This window comes from Cynoglossus semilaevis, chromosome 2 (assembly GCF_000523025.1).
Source record: "Cynoglossus semilaevis isolate Cse_v1.0 chromosome 2, Cse_v1.0, whole genome shotgun sequence".
Classification (NCBI taxonomy): domain Eukaryota; kingdom Metazoa; phylum Chordata; class Actinopteri; order Pleuronectiformes; family Cynoglossidae; genus Cynoglossus; species Cynoglossus semilaevis.
Window position 1 is genome coordinate 19461774 of NC_024308.1, and position 18931 is coordinate 19480704.

Genomic DNA, 18931 nt, shown 5'->3' on the forward strand with positions numbered 1-18931 from the left:
TTCATTGCAACATTCACTGTAGTGACCTCCCGTTCGGCCTCCTGTTTGTCTTTACCTTTGGGTTTGGACTCGTCACCCCTGAACTCACCCTTGTTTGCCATTAAATACCGATGAGACTTTTCCCCCTGTCTACAAATGTACCCGTCTGTCTGAGTTTTGAACAAACACAGTGGCCATCGAACTGGCCCAGACAGTGTCTACACCGCGCCGGCGGTTCCAAAAACAGCGTTTATTTACACATCGTTTCCTCTCACACACGCCCCCTAGTGCCAGCTCGTGCACCGCTGGCACCACATTTTGCACTGCCAGGCCTGTATAATTGTACCACAATATAGTAGACATCTACTTTAACAGGCGATGTAAATTACCACTAATGTACATATATACGCAGGGTCCCAGTGGAGTGGTTGAATAACTACACTACACTAGCATTTCAATTTTTCAAAAGTTTGACCCCTTTCTTTACATCACCTCGAGTTTCTCGCCGAGAACAACCTTTGAAGTCTCGCTGGCTTCAAAGGTTGTTCCATCTTTATCCTACGACACATTAAGAAGCACACTGAATATTATTACAGAAAAATAATTTTATAATTATATCAATAATATAAGTAATTATTATAATTAGGGATGTCTGATATGAACCTTTCGCCGATATCAGATATGGCGATATTGTCCAAACACTTTCCACAATTTCTGATACTGATATAGTGGAGCAGTAGTGGCCTGGTGGTTAAGGATGTTAAGTGGCCCCTGCAGTGTTTCTCAATTATTTTCTACCATTCTAAGCCCCAAGGTAATATTGATGAATTTGTCTATATAAACCAATGTATGAGTTTCGGGCACCAAGAGTTCTACATACAATCCCCTGATTGTATAAATAGATTAATAAAATGAGCTGCAATGCTGCCACCTAGTGACTGGAGACTTGTTCAATCGTTCAAGCATGAATAAATAAAGTACAAAGTACAGTACAGTGAATGTCCCTTCTCAAGCTCCCTGTGACAACTCACTGTGCATTGTGTGCAGTGGTGTGAAAATCTGTAAAAAACGTTCACGTTCATATACAGCCATATGCAGACAAAACTATTTTAATAGTCACTATCTTCTGTCCGGGTGTTTATTTATGCTCTATATTGTCATTGTAACACGGACACGGATACAACGGACACTGAGCCTCTGCTTTTAACCCATCACCAAAGTGAGCAATAGGCAGCTTTAAGAGACCTGAACAATCAGTCAGGGAACCAACCAGAAGACAATCAATCACCAAAGTGAGCAATGTGCAGCTTTAAGAGACGGGTCAGTGCTATGCTCATCTGACGTCCCTTACTACAGTTACAAAGAACAGTATAGAAGGACCTGAATAATCAGTCAGGGAACCAACCAGAAGACAAATACAATCATCTGAAGGTGGAGCCATATAACATAAAGAGGCTCCCTCAACAAGATCCCAGTCCTTACAGTACACGGTGATAAAGACAAGCTGCTGTTGTCACCTTGCGCCCACAAACCATTGACATGGAGGTGGGGTCCCCGGTGAGCGCTGTGAGGAGTCAGAGGGTTGTGTTAGGCAACAAGGTCTGTCCTGCTGTTGTTACGATCAAGGATGGAAGAATCCATAAAATTCTCCCAGACGGCGAAGACCCTGACGAGGGTGGCTTTGAGGTAAGAAGGCTTGAACGCTGTGTGTGTATTTTTCCCGCTTCAGTTGTGATAAGAATTAGACTCGACTAGAAGCACATATTAGTTTAGTTTGAGCATGCAGTCGGATGTGTTTTAACACGTTTTAAAACGTCTTTAAGTAATAGTTCGCGTCACTAACAGTACACATGCTGCCCAGTCTGCAATCCTCCTATCTGTCAACGACACTTGTCTTCTGGACTTCTTAAGGTCTTTGTTTGTTGTTTATTTAATCTATTCATGACTGATCTATTGCTTTATCCTGTAAACCCTATTTATCTTAATACATTTTTGTGTTCTTTGAAGCTAACAGACGATAGGTGTAAAAAGAATGTCGCACCGGCCGGAGGAGCCCAAGTGACCCTTGAACTGTGCAAACGTCATGACAATGGTGGCTAATGCAAACATGCAGTTGCGGCTTTTCCCTCGTACTCTAATTCTAGGACAAGATGCAAACCTGTTGCGGGGACACCGGGTGTGTACAAAACGCAAAGGACAACAGGAGGGTTAAAATAAAACTTATATTTTTAAGCATATTTCAAGCATAACTAATATTCAGTCAGGTGGAGCAATCCATTTAAACCATTAAATAATAGGTTCAAGTGTCAGGTAAAGTGTGGTTTTAGAGTTTTTCCCCATCATACGTTAACCTTTGAACTTCCATTCTCAAACATGTCGACCGGCTGTGTAATCTCACTTTAAAATGATTCAATTGTTGCCTGATTTCAGGTGTTGGACATGGGGGACAGTGTAGTGATGCCCGGTATCGTGGATTGCCACGTTCATGTGAATGAACCCGGTCGGACCTCTTGGGAGGGTTTCTGGACTGCAACCAGGGCTGCCGCAGCTGGAGGCGTGACGACGATTGTAGACATGCCACTGTAGGCAAACGGGCTCTTGTATTTAACCTGAATTAGCATAGCCAATTGATCCTAGGACTAGTCAAACAAAACAACTGCACCGCAGGTCACATTTCGTTAGTTCACTTTCCGCTTTCACACATAAATTAATTTGTAAGAAAACAAACTAAAAAAAAAAAAAAAAGACTTTTAAGTGAGAACAGAACATGCTACGCATGCTACTTGCTATTAGAAGCTAAAGGCTGTGTTCACTGTATTTTCGCATGCCTTTAAGATTTCAAGAAAGTTCAGATTAGTTTATTGTATGGCACAATATAATACCCTGGTGGTATGATATGATGCAGACAGTTTTGTTATCTGTGTGATAAGTCGGTGTTCACAGACGGACCCCAATTTTTATTCTAGTAATAAGGATTTCCACAATGAGCCTGTAACCTTATACAATGACAGCTCTGGAAAGGATATAAAGAGTACTTACTGCCTGGGTTACTATATTTGCAGTCAAATATCAGTGTTGAGTATAGTTCGTACTACGGCATCTAGGATGAGGTTTAGCAGAAACCCTGGTTGTTAAGAAGACACCACACAGCCAAAGAACTGTTCGTATAATTACGTATACTATACTATATGTGTATATGTTTACATATCCGATTTATTCGTTGTTCGTATAATTATGTATACTATACTATATGTATATATGTTTACATATCCGATTTATTCGTTTGCTTTCAATCTTTCAGAAACAGTATCCCACCGACCACCACGCTTCATAACTTTCATGAGAAGTTGCGGGAAGCGGCAGGGAAATGTTTTGTCGACACCGCGTTCTGGGGAGGTGTCATTCCAGGCAACCAGGTAATTGCGCGCAACAAAAAATGTGTAGTTTAGCCCGGGTCTCCAAAATGATATTCAAACACTGCACTGATTCTTTTACAGCATGAGCTGCGACCCCTGCTCAACGCTGGAGTGGCGGGTTTCAAATGTTTCCTCATCCACAGCGGCGTGGAGGAGTTTCCTCATGTGACTCTCAGTGATCTCCACGCAGCTATGAAGATGCTACAAGGAACAGGAAGCGTTTTGCTGGTAACTGCCCAACCATAGCTTTTAATGTCGGTTACTATGATAATGACGTGTAGTTAAATGAAAAGCGACCAACTAATTTTTTTTTTTTTTTTTTTTTTTACTACAGTTTCACGCAGAATTAGAATGTCACCAGGAAACCCCTGAATTAGCTGGTAAGAGTCTTTTTATCTTCTACACCAGGCGTGGGCAAACGTTTTGAGTCGTGGGCCACAATTGTCCTAAAATTGAACGGGGGGGCAGATAAATGGAGCGCTCATGTGAACTAAGATAAATGACATGTAAAAGTCATGCATAAAGGCTAAAATGTTAAAATGCTTAAAGCATTTTCTCGACGCCATGGGTACTGCATAGAAAAGGCAGAAGTAATAATAATATAAATAAATTATATATAATTTTGACAAGTTTGGCGGGCAGGATTAAAAAACTGAACGGGCTGCAGCCTGCCCCTGTGCCTTTGTTTGCCCATGCCTGCACTAAGCCCTTTTAGTTGTCAACACCAGACAGAAATAATTATTTTAGTACAATATTTGTGACATTGTTGGTGAATATAGACGTCAAAAACATCACAAATCTACAAACTTCTCTCTGGAGGTGTGGCAGACAAATGTTTTGCAGACACTGAGTCACATTTACCTGAACATATAATCATTAAATGTTTGAAATACAAAAATATTTAACTGAATCATTAATTCTCTTTTTTTTTAAATAATAAAAAAAGAAAAGCTGTTGACAGTTTAAAAATACTAACTTGGTTTTACATAAATAAACTATATGGCATAAAAAATGTAAAATTCACTTTTTTTAAACAAAAATCAATAACTTAATAGTGTTGGTGATTTAAAATTAAAGAAAATAAAAGAGTTATATGTTATTTCTTATTAAGATAAAATACCTTAATTAACAAAATAATCATAAATCAAAGAAAATGCTCTTCTCCGCATCCATCACAGCCTGTATCATTTCTCACCTGCGCTGATTTATTCCCACATCCAAGTAATGTACTTGGATTGTGACACAGTTCAAGCACAATCAGTGGATTGGATCATCACAACATTCTGTTTAGACCATATGATTTTTTTTTTTTCTGTTAGGACAGAAAGACAAATAACAAGAAAAACTAACCCAAAAATGGAGATATCTGCAAAAAATACAACTGGCTTGCTTCATAATGTTAGTGGATCTGAGTCATTACTGTGAATGTTAACCCTTTTGTTGTCCTTCGACCCAAAGTAGGAGGGTTAAAGCCTCCACAAACACAGGCTGGGCGTTGAGACGTTTACTTTGCTCAAGCTGCTTCGGAAAACAAAACCATTTTTTGCTAGTAAAAATGTGTCCTGAGCATCTATAAGTGGATGGATAATGCAATTCTTGGATATACAATGCATTATTCTGCTGTTTAAATGTAGTAAAAAAAAAAGTGCGATTAATTTCACAAATAAATTAGCACAATTTTTGCATTCATTTTGAGTGCCTTAGCATTTACTTCCATCCATCCATCCATCCATTTTCATCCGCCTATCCGTTACCGGGTCACGGGGTCAGCAGTCTCCATGACCGCCACCCAAATCACACTGCAAGATCTTTTAGATCTTTTCTAGTCCTTTTAAACAAAATAATAAACAATCCTGCGAGTGGCGAGTCCACTGGAAGGTACCAACCGCCCTAACTGGGATTCTATCTCGCCCAGGAGGTGAACCCTGGGGTTCCACACCAATGACAGAGACATTGCCTCCGGGCCAAAGCGCCACTAGCATTTACTTCTTAGCAGAGGTGGGACCGAGTCGTTGCTTTGCAAGTCACAAGTAAGTCTCAAGTCTTTGCACTCAAGTCCGAGTCAAGTCTCAAGTCAAGACGGGCAAAGTCCGAGTCGAGTCGAGTCCAAGTCGAGACGGAAAAGTGTCAAATCAATTCCCAAGTCCTGCCGTTTCTGTTTTGAGTCCTTTCTAGTCCTTTTAAACAATACAATCATATATTAACACAGATCAATTTGGGTTTTGGAAAAAGTATCAAGTCACGTCGAGTCAAAGGGCTCAAGTCCAAGTGAAGTCACGAGTCACTGACGTTAAAGTCCAAGTCGAGTTGCAAGTCTCTTTACATTTTCTCAAGTCGAGTCTAAAGTCATCAAATTGATGACTCGAGTCTGACTCGAGTCCAAGTCGTGTGACTCGAGTCCACACCTCTGCTTCTTAGGACGTAATAATTTTCTTGATCTGATCTTTCTCTTTTAGATCCGTGTCAATACACAACCTTTTTGCAGTCCAGGCCAGATGTCATGGAGATGGAGGCAATTCAAACAATAATAGATCTCTGCCTGCAGTACAAGTATGATTGAATCACTCTGGGTTTCATGTTTTCTTTTGTCTGTTTCCACAATAAGGAACCTTTGTTTCTCTTGCTTGCTGCTGCTGCTGCTGCTGTAGGGTGCGTTGCCACATTGTTCACTTGGCAGCAGCAAAGCCACTGAAGATGATCCAAAAGGCGCGTCAGGCCGGAGCCCTGCTAACGGTGGAGACCACTCACCACTACCTCAACCTGTGTGCCGAGAACATTCCGGCAGGGGCCACGCAGTTCAAGTGCTGCCCCCCAATCAGGGGAGCTGCTAACCAGGTTGGGGAAACATTATGATCAATATTTTTCTAACGATTGGGCTGCAGTTAAAAACGTTATATTTGTATAAGGGATTTAAAATTCTGCTGATTGTTTAGCTTCAGGGAGAGCCCTTTCTCTCTCCAGAAACAAGTCTTAGCCACTACTTGCAGTGCAGACCTAACTAATCTTGACACATTGTCTATAGGCAAAATATTTTCTGATCTGAAGTTTCCTTTTGGTAAACACAACTATAACAACAAAACCTCCTCCTCTTCCTGCTTTAAAGACGCTTTAAACATGCCACCTCTGTCAATCTCATATCTGTCGTGTACCACTGTTCCCTTCAAATTGGGGATTGGGATTACAGTAGTCCCTCGCTATTTCGTGGTTCATTGTTCCCCGGTTCACCACTTTGGTTTTTTTCCCCCCCCCAAAAAAAAAAAAAAAAAGAGCCAGTTCCTGCTACTACGACGGATACACCTTCGGAAATTGTGGAAGAGGTGCCCCCAAGAAATGGCACCACCCTCTGAAGAGACGTAAAATCAATCATCGGCCGCGCAGTAAAAGTCATCATCACCTTTCTCGTCATCATTTTACTGGTGTCGCTACTTCGCAGAAAATTCAGTTCTCGCGGGCAGGCCTTGGAATCTACCGCGATAAACGAGGGACCACCGGAAATGGCGCGTCACCAAAAATTGATTCAATGTCTCGCAGCCATCCGGTCATGCTCTCTGAAACCCAGATGAAGACTAAGAGGTTTGATTCCACTCTCGTTAAATCCTCCAATCAGAGTCCATGCAAGGTTACAAAGTCATGTCGACCAAGACACATTACCGGTTCATTGTGGTCGCCCAATGAGTACACCTGAGTGGATGCACTGATGGTAGTACCGACTTGTCAATCAAGGAGGCATTGCATCCTAGTGCGATGGAAAGGAATGTGGAAGACGATCCGCACGCCACAGAAATTTAGTCGGGTTAAGTCATTCCCATTTTTGATCGTTCTGGGGCATTGTTGGGCTTTGGCGCGGTATGCTAACGACAACACATTACACTAATGTATTTCAGAGGACATTAGCCAGACGTATCCGTCACAAGGCGACAAGACAAGAAAGTTCAACAGCTTCTCTGTTCCTGCATGCAGGAGACTGGGACAAAGGTCATCGCAGAAGCTATTAGCGCAGAGTATATTTCAATGTGCCCATATGCCTATGTGAACATTTATAATGAGTTCTATGAGATCTGCACTAGATAATTGGGCCCTTTATTTATATCCGCACTACGATGATACTTAAAGCCTGCTGGACCACGACTTCCCGCATTACATTTAATTTTGAGGAACCATATGAATTTGCAAAAAAACCACTCATTTTTAAACTGTTTTGCAGTTTCCAAATTTAGCCATAATGCATTGGTTATAACCGTTTACTTCTATGATTGATTTTTCCCCTTTTAGGCAAAGTTGTGGTCAGCACTTAAAGATGGTCAGATCGACATGGTGGTATCCGACCACTCACCCTGCACCCCCGACCTAAAGAACCTGGGGAGTGGAGACTTCACTAAGGCATGGGGAGGAATCTCCTCGTTACAATTTGGTAACTATTTCGTTAAATTTGTTCTAATTACAACAACAACAGTAATTTATTTACCCTTGTAGCGCCGACAACTTCTCCTCTCCCACAATGGTGTTTGTACTATTTTGAGCTTTATGTTAACTTACAGTTCAGACACAATAATGGTGGAAGGGGTGGACGACCAAGTTTTGTGCTTCTTATTGGTCAGATAAATATATGTACTGTAATGCTAGTTTGTACATAAAAATAATTAAGCAGTCAATAGTTGGAGTTTAACATAGGCCTACATAGTCAATATTATTATATATGTATATATAACACTTTATATCTTAATAACTATATTTACGTCACATGCTATACATATTAGTTACTACAGTTCCCCAAAACGTTTTCTTTAATATTACTTTTAAATATTAATGGCAAGTGGATAGTATTTTCATAATTCAACTACTGTATTTTCCGGACTATAAGTTGCCTTCTTTTTCATCCTTTGGATGGGTTTTCAACTTATACTCAGGTGCGACTTAAAATATAATATATATTGTAAAAATATTATTATTATTATTATTATTATATATTATTATTAATTTATAATGTATTATTTCACATGTTATTTTCACACTGATAGCCACTAGAGGGCACTCTAGGCTTGTGTACCAGTGCCTGCTACTCCTGTACCACTGAAAACTGACATGTTCTTTATTTTCACACTGACAGCCGCTAGAGGGCACTCGCGTATAGAGAAATCAGCATTATACTGTATATGATGTCAGTTGTCAGTTACGTTAAACGCGTTTCAAATTCTTCTGTTTTTACTAAGGGGCACAAACCTTCCATACTGCAGCAGTAGATCACAACAACATTTATCTCCCATCAGCTAAAAGTAGGATCGTTTTGAAATCTGGCCAAGGCTTAAAACAGTAACCAAAGGCTATGTTCCAGTTCAGAGTGCAAGAAAATTATTAACGCCATGAACTTTAAACAAGAAAGAAGGCTTACATAAAACTATGTAGGCCAAAGTTTAGATGTGAAATGATTTCCCAATTACTGTCTTTATTCCCTCTTGTCCAGGTTTACCACTGTTTTGGACTTCAGCCACCCAGAAAGGTTTTCAGCTGGCAGATGTGGTGAGGCTTCTCAGCCAGGAAACAGTTCGGCTGTGCAGCCTCGACCAGCAGAAAGGAAGCATCCAACCCGGCTATGATGCTGATCTTGTGATATGGGACCCAGAGAGAGAGTTCAAGGTAACAGCTTGTGTCACTACGGTTTATAAAAAGAGTATGTGTGTTGCCACGTATGGGGCAAGATCTTCCATATTGAAATGTGCCAATTAATAATTCTCATCATGGTAAAGGCTGTCTGGGTTTTAAGAAAACTATGAAAGAGAGTAAGGGACACGGAGTGAGTTTCCATAGATGGCAAATAAAACCAAAATGGGAAACGTCTCCATGTTAAAAAGAACACTTTACAAATTACAATTGATGTAAATAACAGTTATATAACAAGATGTTTATGAGGTAGAGTAATCGTGAGGAGGACTGCATTAGTGCAACCGGCATCCTCAAACTTATTGTTATTCTGTAACGTCCAAATAAACAAAGATTTTTAAGGTTTTAAAGGTTCCAGAGGCAGGAAATCATCGATTTTAACTTGATGATCTCTTTGATGAAATCTTTATTTTGCTTCTTTTGTAAAAGTAAAAGTACCCAATTGTAAATGTACTCGAGTAAAAGTAAAAAACTTAATTTAAACTTTTCTTTATGTAAAAGTATTCTAGGGCATGTCTTGGTCTTTAGACTGAAAATGAAGATTGTTCATTGATTGCACATCTTAACGCTCGAAAGATACAGTGAGACTTGTCTTAACATGTTTGAGCCATTAAAAAGCAGACAATTTCAAATTCTAACATCTAAACTTTTTGATGTTCCGTTGTAAGCTATACACAGGATCACCTTTCCAACTGCTTTTCGCAAACTTACATTCACAAATAAAATCCAGGCTACGCCGCACTGCACAAGGATATTGAAAAAACCCCTGCCAATCCCCATAGCCACTCACTCTGCCTTATCTAATCTCCTGCTGTTCTTCACAGATTCATGAAGCAGACATACATCATAAAAACAAGGTAAAAAAATAACAAAACAAAGTCATAAGCAAACAGAGAGGCTCTGCAGCACAAAGTTAATGGATTTGTCCTGTCTTGTCATTGTCAGGTTACTCCCTACCTTGGCATCACGTTGCGAGGACTGGTGCACGCCACCGTTCTCAGAGGACAGCTGGTGTACAGAGACGGAGTCTTTTGTACCGAACCTCTGGGAAAGTCTATCCTCATCCCTGCAAGGAAAATTTAAGACAGGGGTCAAAAACTACTTGTTGTTGGAGAGACACCTTGGGGACCGGACGCTCAAAAAATGATGTTTGTTTATGATGTTGATGATGTTTATTTTAAAATCCAATTCCTGAACAGATTGGATAGTTTAGTGGGCCGCCAGTTGATGATCACTTTTTAAGCCATTTCTTAAAAGTTAGTGTCCGCATTGGATCATAATTCGTGCAACTGATAGAATATTAAAGGTTAGGGATCCATGAAGAATCCAGAAAGAAAAGGAGAGAAATAAAGATGAAGGAAAGAGGATTAACAAAAACAGAAACAATAAGTAAGAATTTCAAATTTGATAGTTAAACTGTGTCTGTGAATAAAAGCTCTAAGAACAGTGTTTTTTTATGCTCTGCCTTATCTGACTATCACTATGGATTGTATGTTAAAGACTAAAACATTTTGCAAAACTGGACTTCCGGTCCAAACAGAAGATGATAAATGATGGAAGACCCACGCCGGAGCTAAAAGGTTTGCTTCAAACTACGGGACAGAAGAGTCGTTATTTTTAAACGTACTGGTACAAACGAAAACACTGGCTGTGTTGCTGTCCTGAAAGAAACCGCCTTTACAGCTTTCCGTGCTTTTTATTCTCATTGTGTGAAAACGTCTGGACTAACTAGGGATACTGTGACCTGAAACATTTACAAAGAAGCCTCAGCGGACATGAAAGATCACTTACGCACATTCAAAGCCAGATTTCTTTAAAAGAAAATTGGAAATTCTCTGATCAATTTGGCATTGGATAAGAAACGCAAACTCAACATTGGCGTCCACAACGCTAATGTTTAAAAATAAGGAAATTATAATAAATATTAATAATAAGGAAGACTATTACAACACAGTCATAAAGCTTTTTGTGGAGAAGGATCGGTGCATCTCCATCTGTAAGTAAAAGTAAGGCTAAAAAATGGTGTTTGTTTTTTAAAAATAAGATGGGGGTAAATAGGAAAAAATTAAAGTATCTGTAAAGTATTTTCTTATCAAATTGATAGACAGCCTTTGATTAAAGCACCAGAATTTAAAGTTGGAAAAATAACAGAAATATTTCCTGAAGGTCAAATTTAAATTTGTGCTGCACTCATCTCTATAGTTTAATTTGTTTACAGTAAATATGAATTGCTTAGACACAAGAAGGGTGCTCTGTCCATTTGGATGGATGGATGGAAACGTCCTTTGTAGGACAAATCTGTTCCTGTGTATATGTTTGTGTTGGTGTCATTAAAAAAAGAATGCTGATGGATATGAACCATTACCAGGTGATGCTGTTGGATGAATAGTGAAATACGATGCTGTTTTTGGTTCTTACAATTGTAAATCTGACTCCAGAGAAGTCAGTGCCTCACCAGCCATGAACCTCACTGCACGTCACTGGAGCACATATTTGTGTTGGTGTCATTAAAAAAATAATGCTGATGGATATGAACCATTACCAGGTGATGCTGTTGGATGAATAGTGAAATACGATGCTCTTTCTGAAACCAATAAACACCACCGGTCGCTCAGGGAAGCTAGTGAAATGAGTCGGAAGGAGGAGGGCGTTCCTGCTCGCACTCACCTGAATACACCGGATTCAGGTCGACCGAGCTTCCGTAAACACGAGCTGCTGAAGGCACGTCCTTCCAACGTCAGCGGCACTTATTGAGAAGACGGAAGAACTCCGTCGGAACATACGAAGGTAAACCAAACAAATATGGGTTTCCTACAAAAAAATAAAAATAAAAAGCACAATTAACTTCCAGCTATTGTCAAAATGGACAGCTTTCATATTCTGTACTTTGCTACGCTTCAAAAGTGAAAAGACATGACCCGTATTCTCGTTAGCGTGGAGTAGATTTGTGACTCGTCACGTTTCTTTGAAATGTATTTTTTGCACTACAACTGAGAAGAGAAAGTTACAGTCGACAATTTAAAAACAATAAATAATTCATTATAACCGAAGTACTGACAGAAATGAAAAGCAGCATGCCAACAGTTTTGAATTGTTCTTCGGGGCTGAGAAGATAAATGAATCAGGACCAAGTCCACAACTTACAGAACACTAGGCCAAGGCACAGTCAGGAAAGTTGGTTTAAACCATATATGTCAAACTTAAGGCCCAGGGGACAAATGCGGCCCGTCAAGCCGTTTTGTGTGGCCCATGGGAGCTTAAAAAGCATCTAGTAAAGTCCATGCAGCAGAGTTTCTTAACCAAAGTAATTAAACGTGACAGGAGAGGAGAACTGGCAGCAGACAGAGCACAGGTGGAAACTTTCAGCCAATCATCATGGAGCCAGCAGGTGACACTGACTGACCTAGGAGGAGACTGGACTAGAGCGGGGTGTGACAAAAGGCCTATAAATGTGATTAATGTTATTTTTGTTGCAGCCCTAAAGCCTCAATTTTAAAATAAAAAACCTCATAAAACACCAGATATTATTTTCATTTTTAATAAATTAATAAATTAATAAATTTAAATTTAACATCTCCAGCATTATTATAAATGGTTTTTAAATTTAACATCTCCAGCATTATTATAAAATCCACACTCCAAATATGTATATATATGCTATAAAATATTTTTTAAATGTAGAAAAGACATTTTAGCATTTCAGCCATCTTATCTAGGTCAACTAGAGCAGTTAGGTTTTTTGTTTTTTTTGCCCTGGGAGTCAATAATTAACGTTTGAGGACATGTCCACATCCCCCATATGTGCTGTTTGTCCTAACAGAGACAGAACTCTGGGGTGGCTGAGTGTTGACAGACGTGAGAGGATGTTGTTAACCGTGTTGAACTCCAGCCTGAGGAGCTCACTGGCCAGACTAAAGGGGTGTTCACTGCACAGACGAGACTTTAACCTTCTTTTTGACAGCTCTCTGTCACTCCGTGACCGTCACACTGCTGCAAGTATGGCTTCCCTTGCTGTACTGCCACCGGAGCGTCTGAAAAAGCCCTTGGCTGTTCCCAGTCGTCTTTTGTTCGGACCTGGACCATCCAATTGTCCACCTCGAATCCTGGAGGCTGGAGCCAAGCCTGTCATCGGACACATGCATCCAGAGATTTTTGAGGTGAGTAGCGTAAGGAGGTTTTGCAAAATCTCAAACATAATTTTCTATATCAACTGAACATGGTTCTAGCTGTCGGACAGGTTAACAAAAAAAAAAAAAAAAAATGACCCACAGTAGTGTGCATATCAGTAAATGCTAGCTCAGGCCTGGGCAAACTTTTTTTACTCGCAAGGCCACAATTGTCCTAAAATTGAACAAGGGGGGCCGGGGCAGGAGTAGATAGATGGAGCGTTCGTGTGAACTAAGATAAATGACATGTAAAAGTCATGCATAAAGGCTAAAATGCTAAAATGCTTTTGTCATTTTCTATTGGGGAAACATAGGTATTGCAGGGAAAAGGCTGAAATATAATGATAATATAAATAAATTATATACTTTGGAAAAGTTTGGCAGGAATAAGAAACTTGTTGAATATTAATTCTGAGCTGAGTTCCCTTTATTTGGTACAGTCAGTTATTGTGAGTTATTGTGTCACAGAGTTTAACATTAACATCTGCTGTCCTGGTCAAACAGGCACAGGATGTTGTGTACACACACGCACACACACAGACTTAAACCTAGTATGTGATTAAAAACAGTCCCACTCACACATACAGATGTAACCAGGTGTGAAGTAAAAGGGAGGTTTAAATTGCGTATGCATACATTGATTAAAATCAAAACATTTGTCACTTGCAGATAATGGACGACATTAAAAGTGGAATCCAGTACATGTTTCAGACCAACAACGCCGTGACTTTAGCAGTGAGTGGAACAGGACATACAGCCATGGAGTGTGCCATCTTTAACTCGGTGGAGCCTGGAGATAGTGTGGTGACAGCGGTGAATGGCATATGGGGAGAACGAGCGGCGGACATGGCAGAGAGGATAGGTACAGTATAATAGATGGAGTAACAACGACGAGCAGTTATGGTAATGTTACAGCGACCAGTACACTGTGTCAGCAGCAGCAATCCATTTTTGTAATAAAATAAAATAATTTTTTTTTGCGACAGTTTTCAGACATTTTATTCATCTCAGCCTTGTCACCTGATAGACTGCTTCTCTTCTTGTCTAGCACACACCCTGCCAAACTAAACAAACACTTGCACACCACCTCTGGCAACACTGTTTCTAAAAAAAAAACAAAAAAAAAACATGGATCTTTTTTGGCTCACTGTGTGGTACAGTACTTACAGGCTAACAACATTAGCTCCAACTTGAGCTTCCTCTCCCGTTCTAAACACACGCAAGACACAAAAACCCCACCAATTCCATATGTAGCCATATAAAGATATTTATCTACTCATCTTTTGTGTCACTTACTCATAAGATGGATGAACGATCACACTCGTGTGTAAATCAACAGGTGCCAAAGTAAACACCATTGTGGCTGCTCCTGGACGCTTTCTCTCTAACGCAGAAATCGAGCAGGTATTATGGCTTCCCGTACAGTTTTAGTTCATTTTTGCTGATGATCTCTTTATTACCAATGTTGTTACGTTAAAGGTTTTGGCTAAACACAGACCGGCCCTGTTCTTCCTGGCACACGGGGAATCTTCCACGGGTGTCCTGCATCCTTTAGATGGCATCGGACAACTGTGTCATAAGTAAGATGTATTAGCAACTTCCTGTTTGTCCAACTTCTTCTTGTGGACTTCATACGCTTGTAATGTTAGGAGAAAATATGTGGTGAGGTTTTCCCATGTTTACGGCCAATCCGTATTATCAGTGGGAGATTACCATAATTATGTTATATCTCTAAGAATCGTTATGGGGTTTTTTTCGGGATAACACATGGCTGCAAATATCGGTATCGGTTGATATTGGAATCGGAAATTAAGTGTATCGGGTATCGTCAAAAGGTTAATGTCAGACATCCCTAGTTATTAGTACAGGAACGAGTAGGGATGTCTAGATCTGACACTCAGGATCGACGTCGGTCTGATATTGGTCAAAATGTCAGGATCAAAAATCGACTCAATTGACTCTACTAGAGCTACTGTAGTTTTGGAGTTTTCTTTGATTTTGAACTGTGAGGACTACTTTAATATATATATATTTATATTGCTTATAAAATAGTTCTGATTGGTGTCCACAGATACGACTGCCTGTTCCTGGTGGACTCTGTGGCGTCCATCGGCGGAGCTCCGCTTTTCATGGATCAGCAAGGTTTACTGTGTAATCCTTGCGGAATTGTTTCACTTAGTAATATACATAATAGTCGAAGATTTACACCAACATATGTTCTTGTGTTTTAATTAAAAGAAATAGACATCCTCTACACTGGCTCTCAAAAGGTTCTGAACGCCCCCCCAGGTACAGCCCCCATCTCATTCAGTGAGAGAGCATGGTGAGAACTGTCAGTGCTGTACTTACAGGTAACGGATTACATTGAACCGAATGTGTTTTAAAGGCTGAATCTCCCACAGCAAGAAAATATTCGACCGAAAGACCAAGCCTGTTTCCTTCTTTCTGGATTTGAAGTGGCTCGCGAACTACTGGGGATGTGACGACAAGCCCTCCAGAGTGTGAGACACGTGTTTTCTCGCTGACAGAAATAATTACATTTTCTCAGGTTTCACTTGTGACATGTAAATTCCGTTAATCACTCAGGTTTCCTTTTTCTTCTATCTTTAAAGATATCACCACACTGGTCCAGTAACGGCTTTTTACTCTCTGAGGGAGAGTCTTGCTGTTCTTGCTGAAGAGGTAGGATCAGTTTAGTAATACTAATACTTAGTAATGTAATAGTAATAGAAAGAATATGGTGCCATATTTAGTCATATAAAAATCAAGCAATTTAACGCCAATAAAGCAATAAATCCTATAATTCTACACAATGTAACAAATGTACATTACAGTACATTGAATAGTCTGGCAGTTCAATTATTAAACAACATGATCGTGTTAGGGTCTGGAAAAATCCTGGGAAAGACATCAGGACGTGGCTGAATATTTTCATGCTGGCCTGGAAAACATGGGTCTTAAACTTTTTGTTAAAGAAAAGGTGAGTTTAAAAATCAAAAGTACAACCATTTAGTGATACAATTACAATGAGGGATGAATGTAATTGTGTGATTACAGAAAGCAAGGCTGCCCACTGTGGGTGGTTTAAATGGTCATTACAGAAAGCAAGGCTGCCCACTGTGACGACAGTGGTTGCTCCTCAAGGATATGACTGGAAGGAGATCACAAGCTTTATTATGAAAACACATAATATTGAAATTTCTGGAGGTCTTGGACCATCGGTTGGCTTGGTAAACCATTTTTTTTTAAACATGCATTTCTGTACGGAAATAGTTAGATATATAAGATATATAACATGGCTTATTTAAACGAGTTGAATTAAGATATATAACATGGCTTATTTAAACTCTTGGTCATTTCAGGTGTTGCGTGTGGGACTGATGGGTTGTAACAGCAGCAAGAGCAAAGTTGACATGGTGCTGGCGGCACTAAAAGATGCTTTAAGAAACTGCCACGAGAACAAACTGTGACAAATTGTTGGATATTGGTGTAAAGATTAGCCTGAATTTGTGATTCAAACAACATGAAATAAAAAGTTAAGTAGTAAACCTATGTAGTCTGTTTCTGTTTGAAAACTATACAAAATTCACACGGAACAATAAATAGGCTTGGGGAGAGATCAGAAGGAAATTGATTGTTAGAGATTGAAAGATAAATCTAGCAATATTAGACTATGTATATATATATTATGACAGTAATATTATAAAAAAAGGTCAAGAAAATTGGGAGAAACGTCAGGTCCCTGTTACTCCAGCAGTAACGTGCAGCTGAATGAATGTAGAACTCGAAAACGAGAGTGCTGCTCTGAGAGGAGCAGCCAAGTCCGACTCCGCCTCCTACTGGCCACTCAGAATTTAAGTCATTACCAAATCTTTATCCTGATAGATTCATATTTCAGCATGTACTTTATACCCTTCGCTGTCGACGTAATACCGGGTTAAATTAAAATAAACACAATACTTTTAGTGAGTAAAAGTATTGTGTTTATTTAAATTTGTAAATTTAAACACATGCTGGCGTTAATTATATAAGACATGACATGGCAATATCTAATTCTGCTTCAATAATGCTATAATCATTTACGTCATGCGTCACCCGGGGTTCGACGTGCGGTGCGTCGATAGGATACGTGCGAACGCGGTGTGTAAGGAAGTGAAATAGCGTATTAATAAAATAAAGGGAACAAATGTTGACATTATAGGAGACCTGGAGATAATTATAATGCTCAGGTCGACATTGTCGTAATAAGTGTGACAACACTTAATAACGTCCACGCAAATAACACGCCAAACCCTATTGTCTTGTGTCAATAAAGTTAACTTCAAAGACGACACAAGCGGAAGTGCGTATTTCAACTTCCTTGCTGAGGTTTCAGTATGAGGCGGTAAACGCTGCATGGCGTTCTGTTTAGCAGGAAGGGCATTTGTGTTCTTGTTGATTTTGATAATATCCACAACCTTACGTATATACTGACGTGATGGCAGGGAAGAGAGGAGCTCTAATCGTATTGGAGGGTGTTGACAGAGCTGGTAAAACTACACAATGTAAGAAGCTGGTACAGGCGCTGCAGCAAAACGGGAGACCCGCAGAAATGATGCGCTTCCCGGGTGAGCATTGGGTCACTACTTTATGGCGTCCACGGTCTTTGTAAGGTGTCCGCCATTACATAGAATGTAGAACACAAGTCACGCTGTATCTGTTTTTCCCCCAGACAGAAGTACGACTATCGGTCAGCTTATCAGTTCTTACCTGGAGAAGAAGAGTGACCTGGAGGACCACACAGTTCACCTGCTCTTCTCTGCCAACCGCTGGGAGCTAGTGTAAGACCTAACCGGAAACACCGTTGTCTTTATCTACCTTTTAAGGGGCGCCAATGGCAACACTTTTCATCTTAGTCACGTGGGACGTCATTTAGCCGTTTCACCCTTTTGTGTCCTTCAGATTATTTTTCCTTAAAAGGATAAATAGCATTAAGGCCAATACTGTAAGTAACTAGGGGACCCACAAGAGGGCGCATTTAATTAACTTATTACTAATAATTTTTTTTATTACTTACTTTAAAAAGCAGTTTTTAATAAGTGCTGGACACTTTGAAGAAATTTATTCTTTTAAAATGATGTTTCAAGGCTTATCAATCACTTAGAGAAAAAAAAACATTATATGGTTTTTCATCTTAAGCAACTTGCAAAAACTGACTTAATATATTGCATAAAATCATTAACCACCTTTAGGGCACTTGCTAATTTTCAAGCTGGGTTCTGCAATATTTGTTAGATGGGCTCTGACATCCACCCTCCTCAGAAGCAAATGTTTATAATCACTTAACAGTTGCAGAAATAAAGCTTCTTTTTCTGAACAAATCTTTTCTGAACATTGACATTGAAACAAGGACATAAAAGTATGAGTGGCAAAACATAACAATGCAACTTCACAGATCACAAAGCTTATTTCATGCAATTGCAATTCTCAAGAATGCAATGAAGTTTAGTGCAGTACTTCTCAAATAGTGGGGCGGGCCCCCTGGGGGGTCTAAATGAGGTGAAAGTCCTCCAATAGAACATGGACATAAGTGTACCACTGCTGTAATGCTTGAATGATAACAAGCCTCCAGTCACTAGGTGGCAGCAACTCATACAGTGGTTTGTACAGATAGAAATATACATGTTATCAAGTTCTCAATAGTATTTCGATTTGCGGTGGGGGGTTGGGGGG

General features: G+C 39.8%; 3 protein-coding genes and 1 long non-coding RNA gene across 10 annotated transcripts in view; 3 read left to right on the forward strand and 1 right to left on the reverse strand.

Moving 5' to 3' along the window:
• The first annotated feature begins 1384 nt into the window (after positions 1 to 1384).
• Positions 1385 to 10502, forward strand: LOC103376815 (allantoinase, mitochondrial). Of its 2 annotated transcripts, XM_008307335.3 has the most exons (12): positions 1526 to 1665; positions 1987 to 2155; positions 2410 to 2561; positions 3281 to 3395; positions 3477 to 3623; positions 3730 to 3775; positions 5852 to 5945; positions 6044 to 6230; positions 7668 to 7806; positions 8857 to 9029; positions 9878 to 9910; positions 9999 to 10502. In XM_008307335.3, the coding sequence occupies exons 2-12, from the start codon at positions 2063 to 2065 to the stop codon at positions 10134 to 10136; spliced, it is 1317 nt and encodes a 438-aa protein (XP_008305557.1). In that variant the 5' UTR covers positions 1526 to 1665; positions 1987 to 2062; the 3' UTR covers positions 10137 to 10502. The 2 variants fall into 2 exon arrangements, with proteins under 2 accessions (XP_008305556.1, XP_008305557.1); XM_008307334.3 differs by lacking the exon at positions 1987 to 2155 and having other exon boundaries at positions 1385 to 1665.
• On the reverse strand, positions 10011 to 12593 carry LOC112486799 (uncharacterized). The gene is made up of 3 exons (XR_003049284.1): positions 12198 to 12593; positions 11721 to 11864; positions 10011 to 10119 (listed from the first exon to the last, which is right to left on the reverse strand). It is a non-coding gene; the product is annotated as an uncharacterized LOC112486799 (long non-coding RNA).
• On the forward strand, positions 11720 to 16767 carry agxta (alanine--glyoxylate and serine--pyruvate aminotransferase a). 5 transcript variants are annotated; one of them, XM_008307333.3, is made up of 12 exons: positions 11720 to 11840; positions 13015 to 13210; positions 13889 to 14081; positions 14559 to 14623; positions 14699 to 14799; positions 15291 to 15361; positions 15458 to 15542; positions 15622 to 15720; positions 15832 to 15901; positions 16104 to 16199; positions 16321 to 16449; positions 16582 to 16767. In XM_008307333.3, exons 2-12 carry the CDS (start codon positions 13052 to 13054, stop codon positions 16687 to 16689), a joined length of 1176 nt encoding a protein of 391 aa, XP_008305555.1. In that variant the 5' UTR covers positions 11720 to 11840; positions 13015 to 13051; the 3' UTR covers positions 16690 to 16767. The 5 variants fall into 5 exon arrangements, with proteins under 5 accessions (XP_008305555.1, XP_024910074.1, XP_024910075.1 ...); XM_025054306.1 differs by lacking the exons at positions 11720 to 11840; positions 16582 to 16767 and adding an exon at positions 16552 to 16579 and having other exon boundaries at positions 12876 to 13210; positions 16321 to 16514; XM_025054307.1 differs by lacking the exons at positions 11720 to 11840; positions 16582 to 16767 and adding an exon at positions 16530 to 16579 and having other exon boundaries at positions 12877 to 13210; positions 16321 to 16489.
• A 793-nt stretch (positions 16768 to 17560) lies between these two features.
• The window catches only part of dtymk (deoxythymidylate kinase (thymidylate kinase)), a 3460-nt gene continuing 2089 nt past the window's right edge, over positions 17561 to 18931 (forward strand). The window contains exons 1-2 of one of the 2 annotated variants that reach the window (XM_008307338.3): positions 17561 to 17826; positions 17931 to 18039. In XM_008307338.3, coding sequence (XP_008305560.1) covers positions 17697 to 17826; positions 17931 to 18039 — 239 coding nt within the window. In that variant the 5' untranslated portion in view covers positions 17561 to 17696. The remainder of the gene's footprint in view (positions 17827 to 17930; positions 18040 to 18931) is intronic. The other variant, XM_008307339.3, reaches the window with a different exon arrangement.

Excerpts from the sequence above, each read along its gene's own strand:
- LOC103376815 (XM_008307334.3), top strand. The coding sequence starts at position 1,519 with ATGGAGGTGGGGTCCCCGGTGAGCGCTGTGAGGAGTCAGAGGGTTGTG. Across the intron at positions 9,030-9,877 it reads ACCCAGAGAGAGAGTTCAAG|ATTCATGAAGCAGACATACA; the intron begins GTAACAGCTTGT and ends TGTTCTTCACAG. Across the intron at positions 9,911-9,998 it reads ACATACATCATAAAAACAAG|GTTACTCCCTACCTTGGCAT; the intron begins GTAAAAAAATAA and ends TGTCATTGTCAG.
- agxta (XM_008307332.3), top strand. The coding sequence starts at position 12,917 with ATGTTGTTAACCGTGTTGAACTCCAGCCTGAGGAGCTCACTGGCCAGA. Across the intron at positions 13,211-13,888 it reads TGCATCCAGAGATTTTTGAG|ATAATGGACGACATTAAAAG; the intron begins GTGAGTAGCGTA and ends TGTCACTTGCAG. Across the intron at positions 14,082-14,558 it reads GGACATGGCAGAGAGGATAG|GTGCCAAAGTAAACACCATT; the intron begins GTACAGTATAAT and ends GTAAATCAACAG.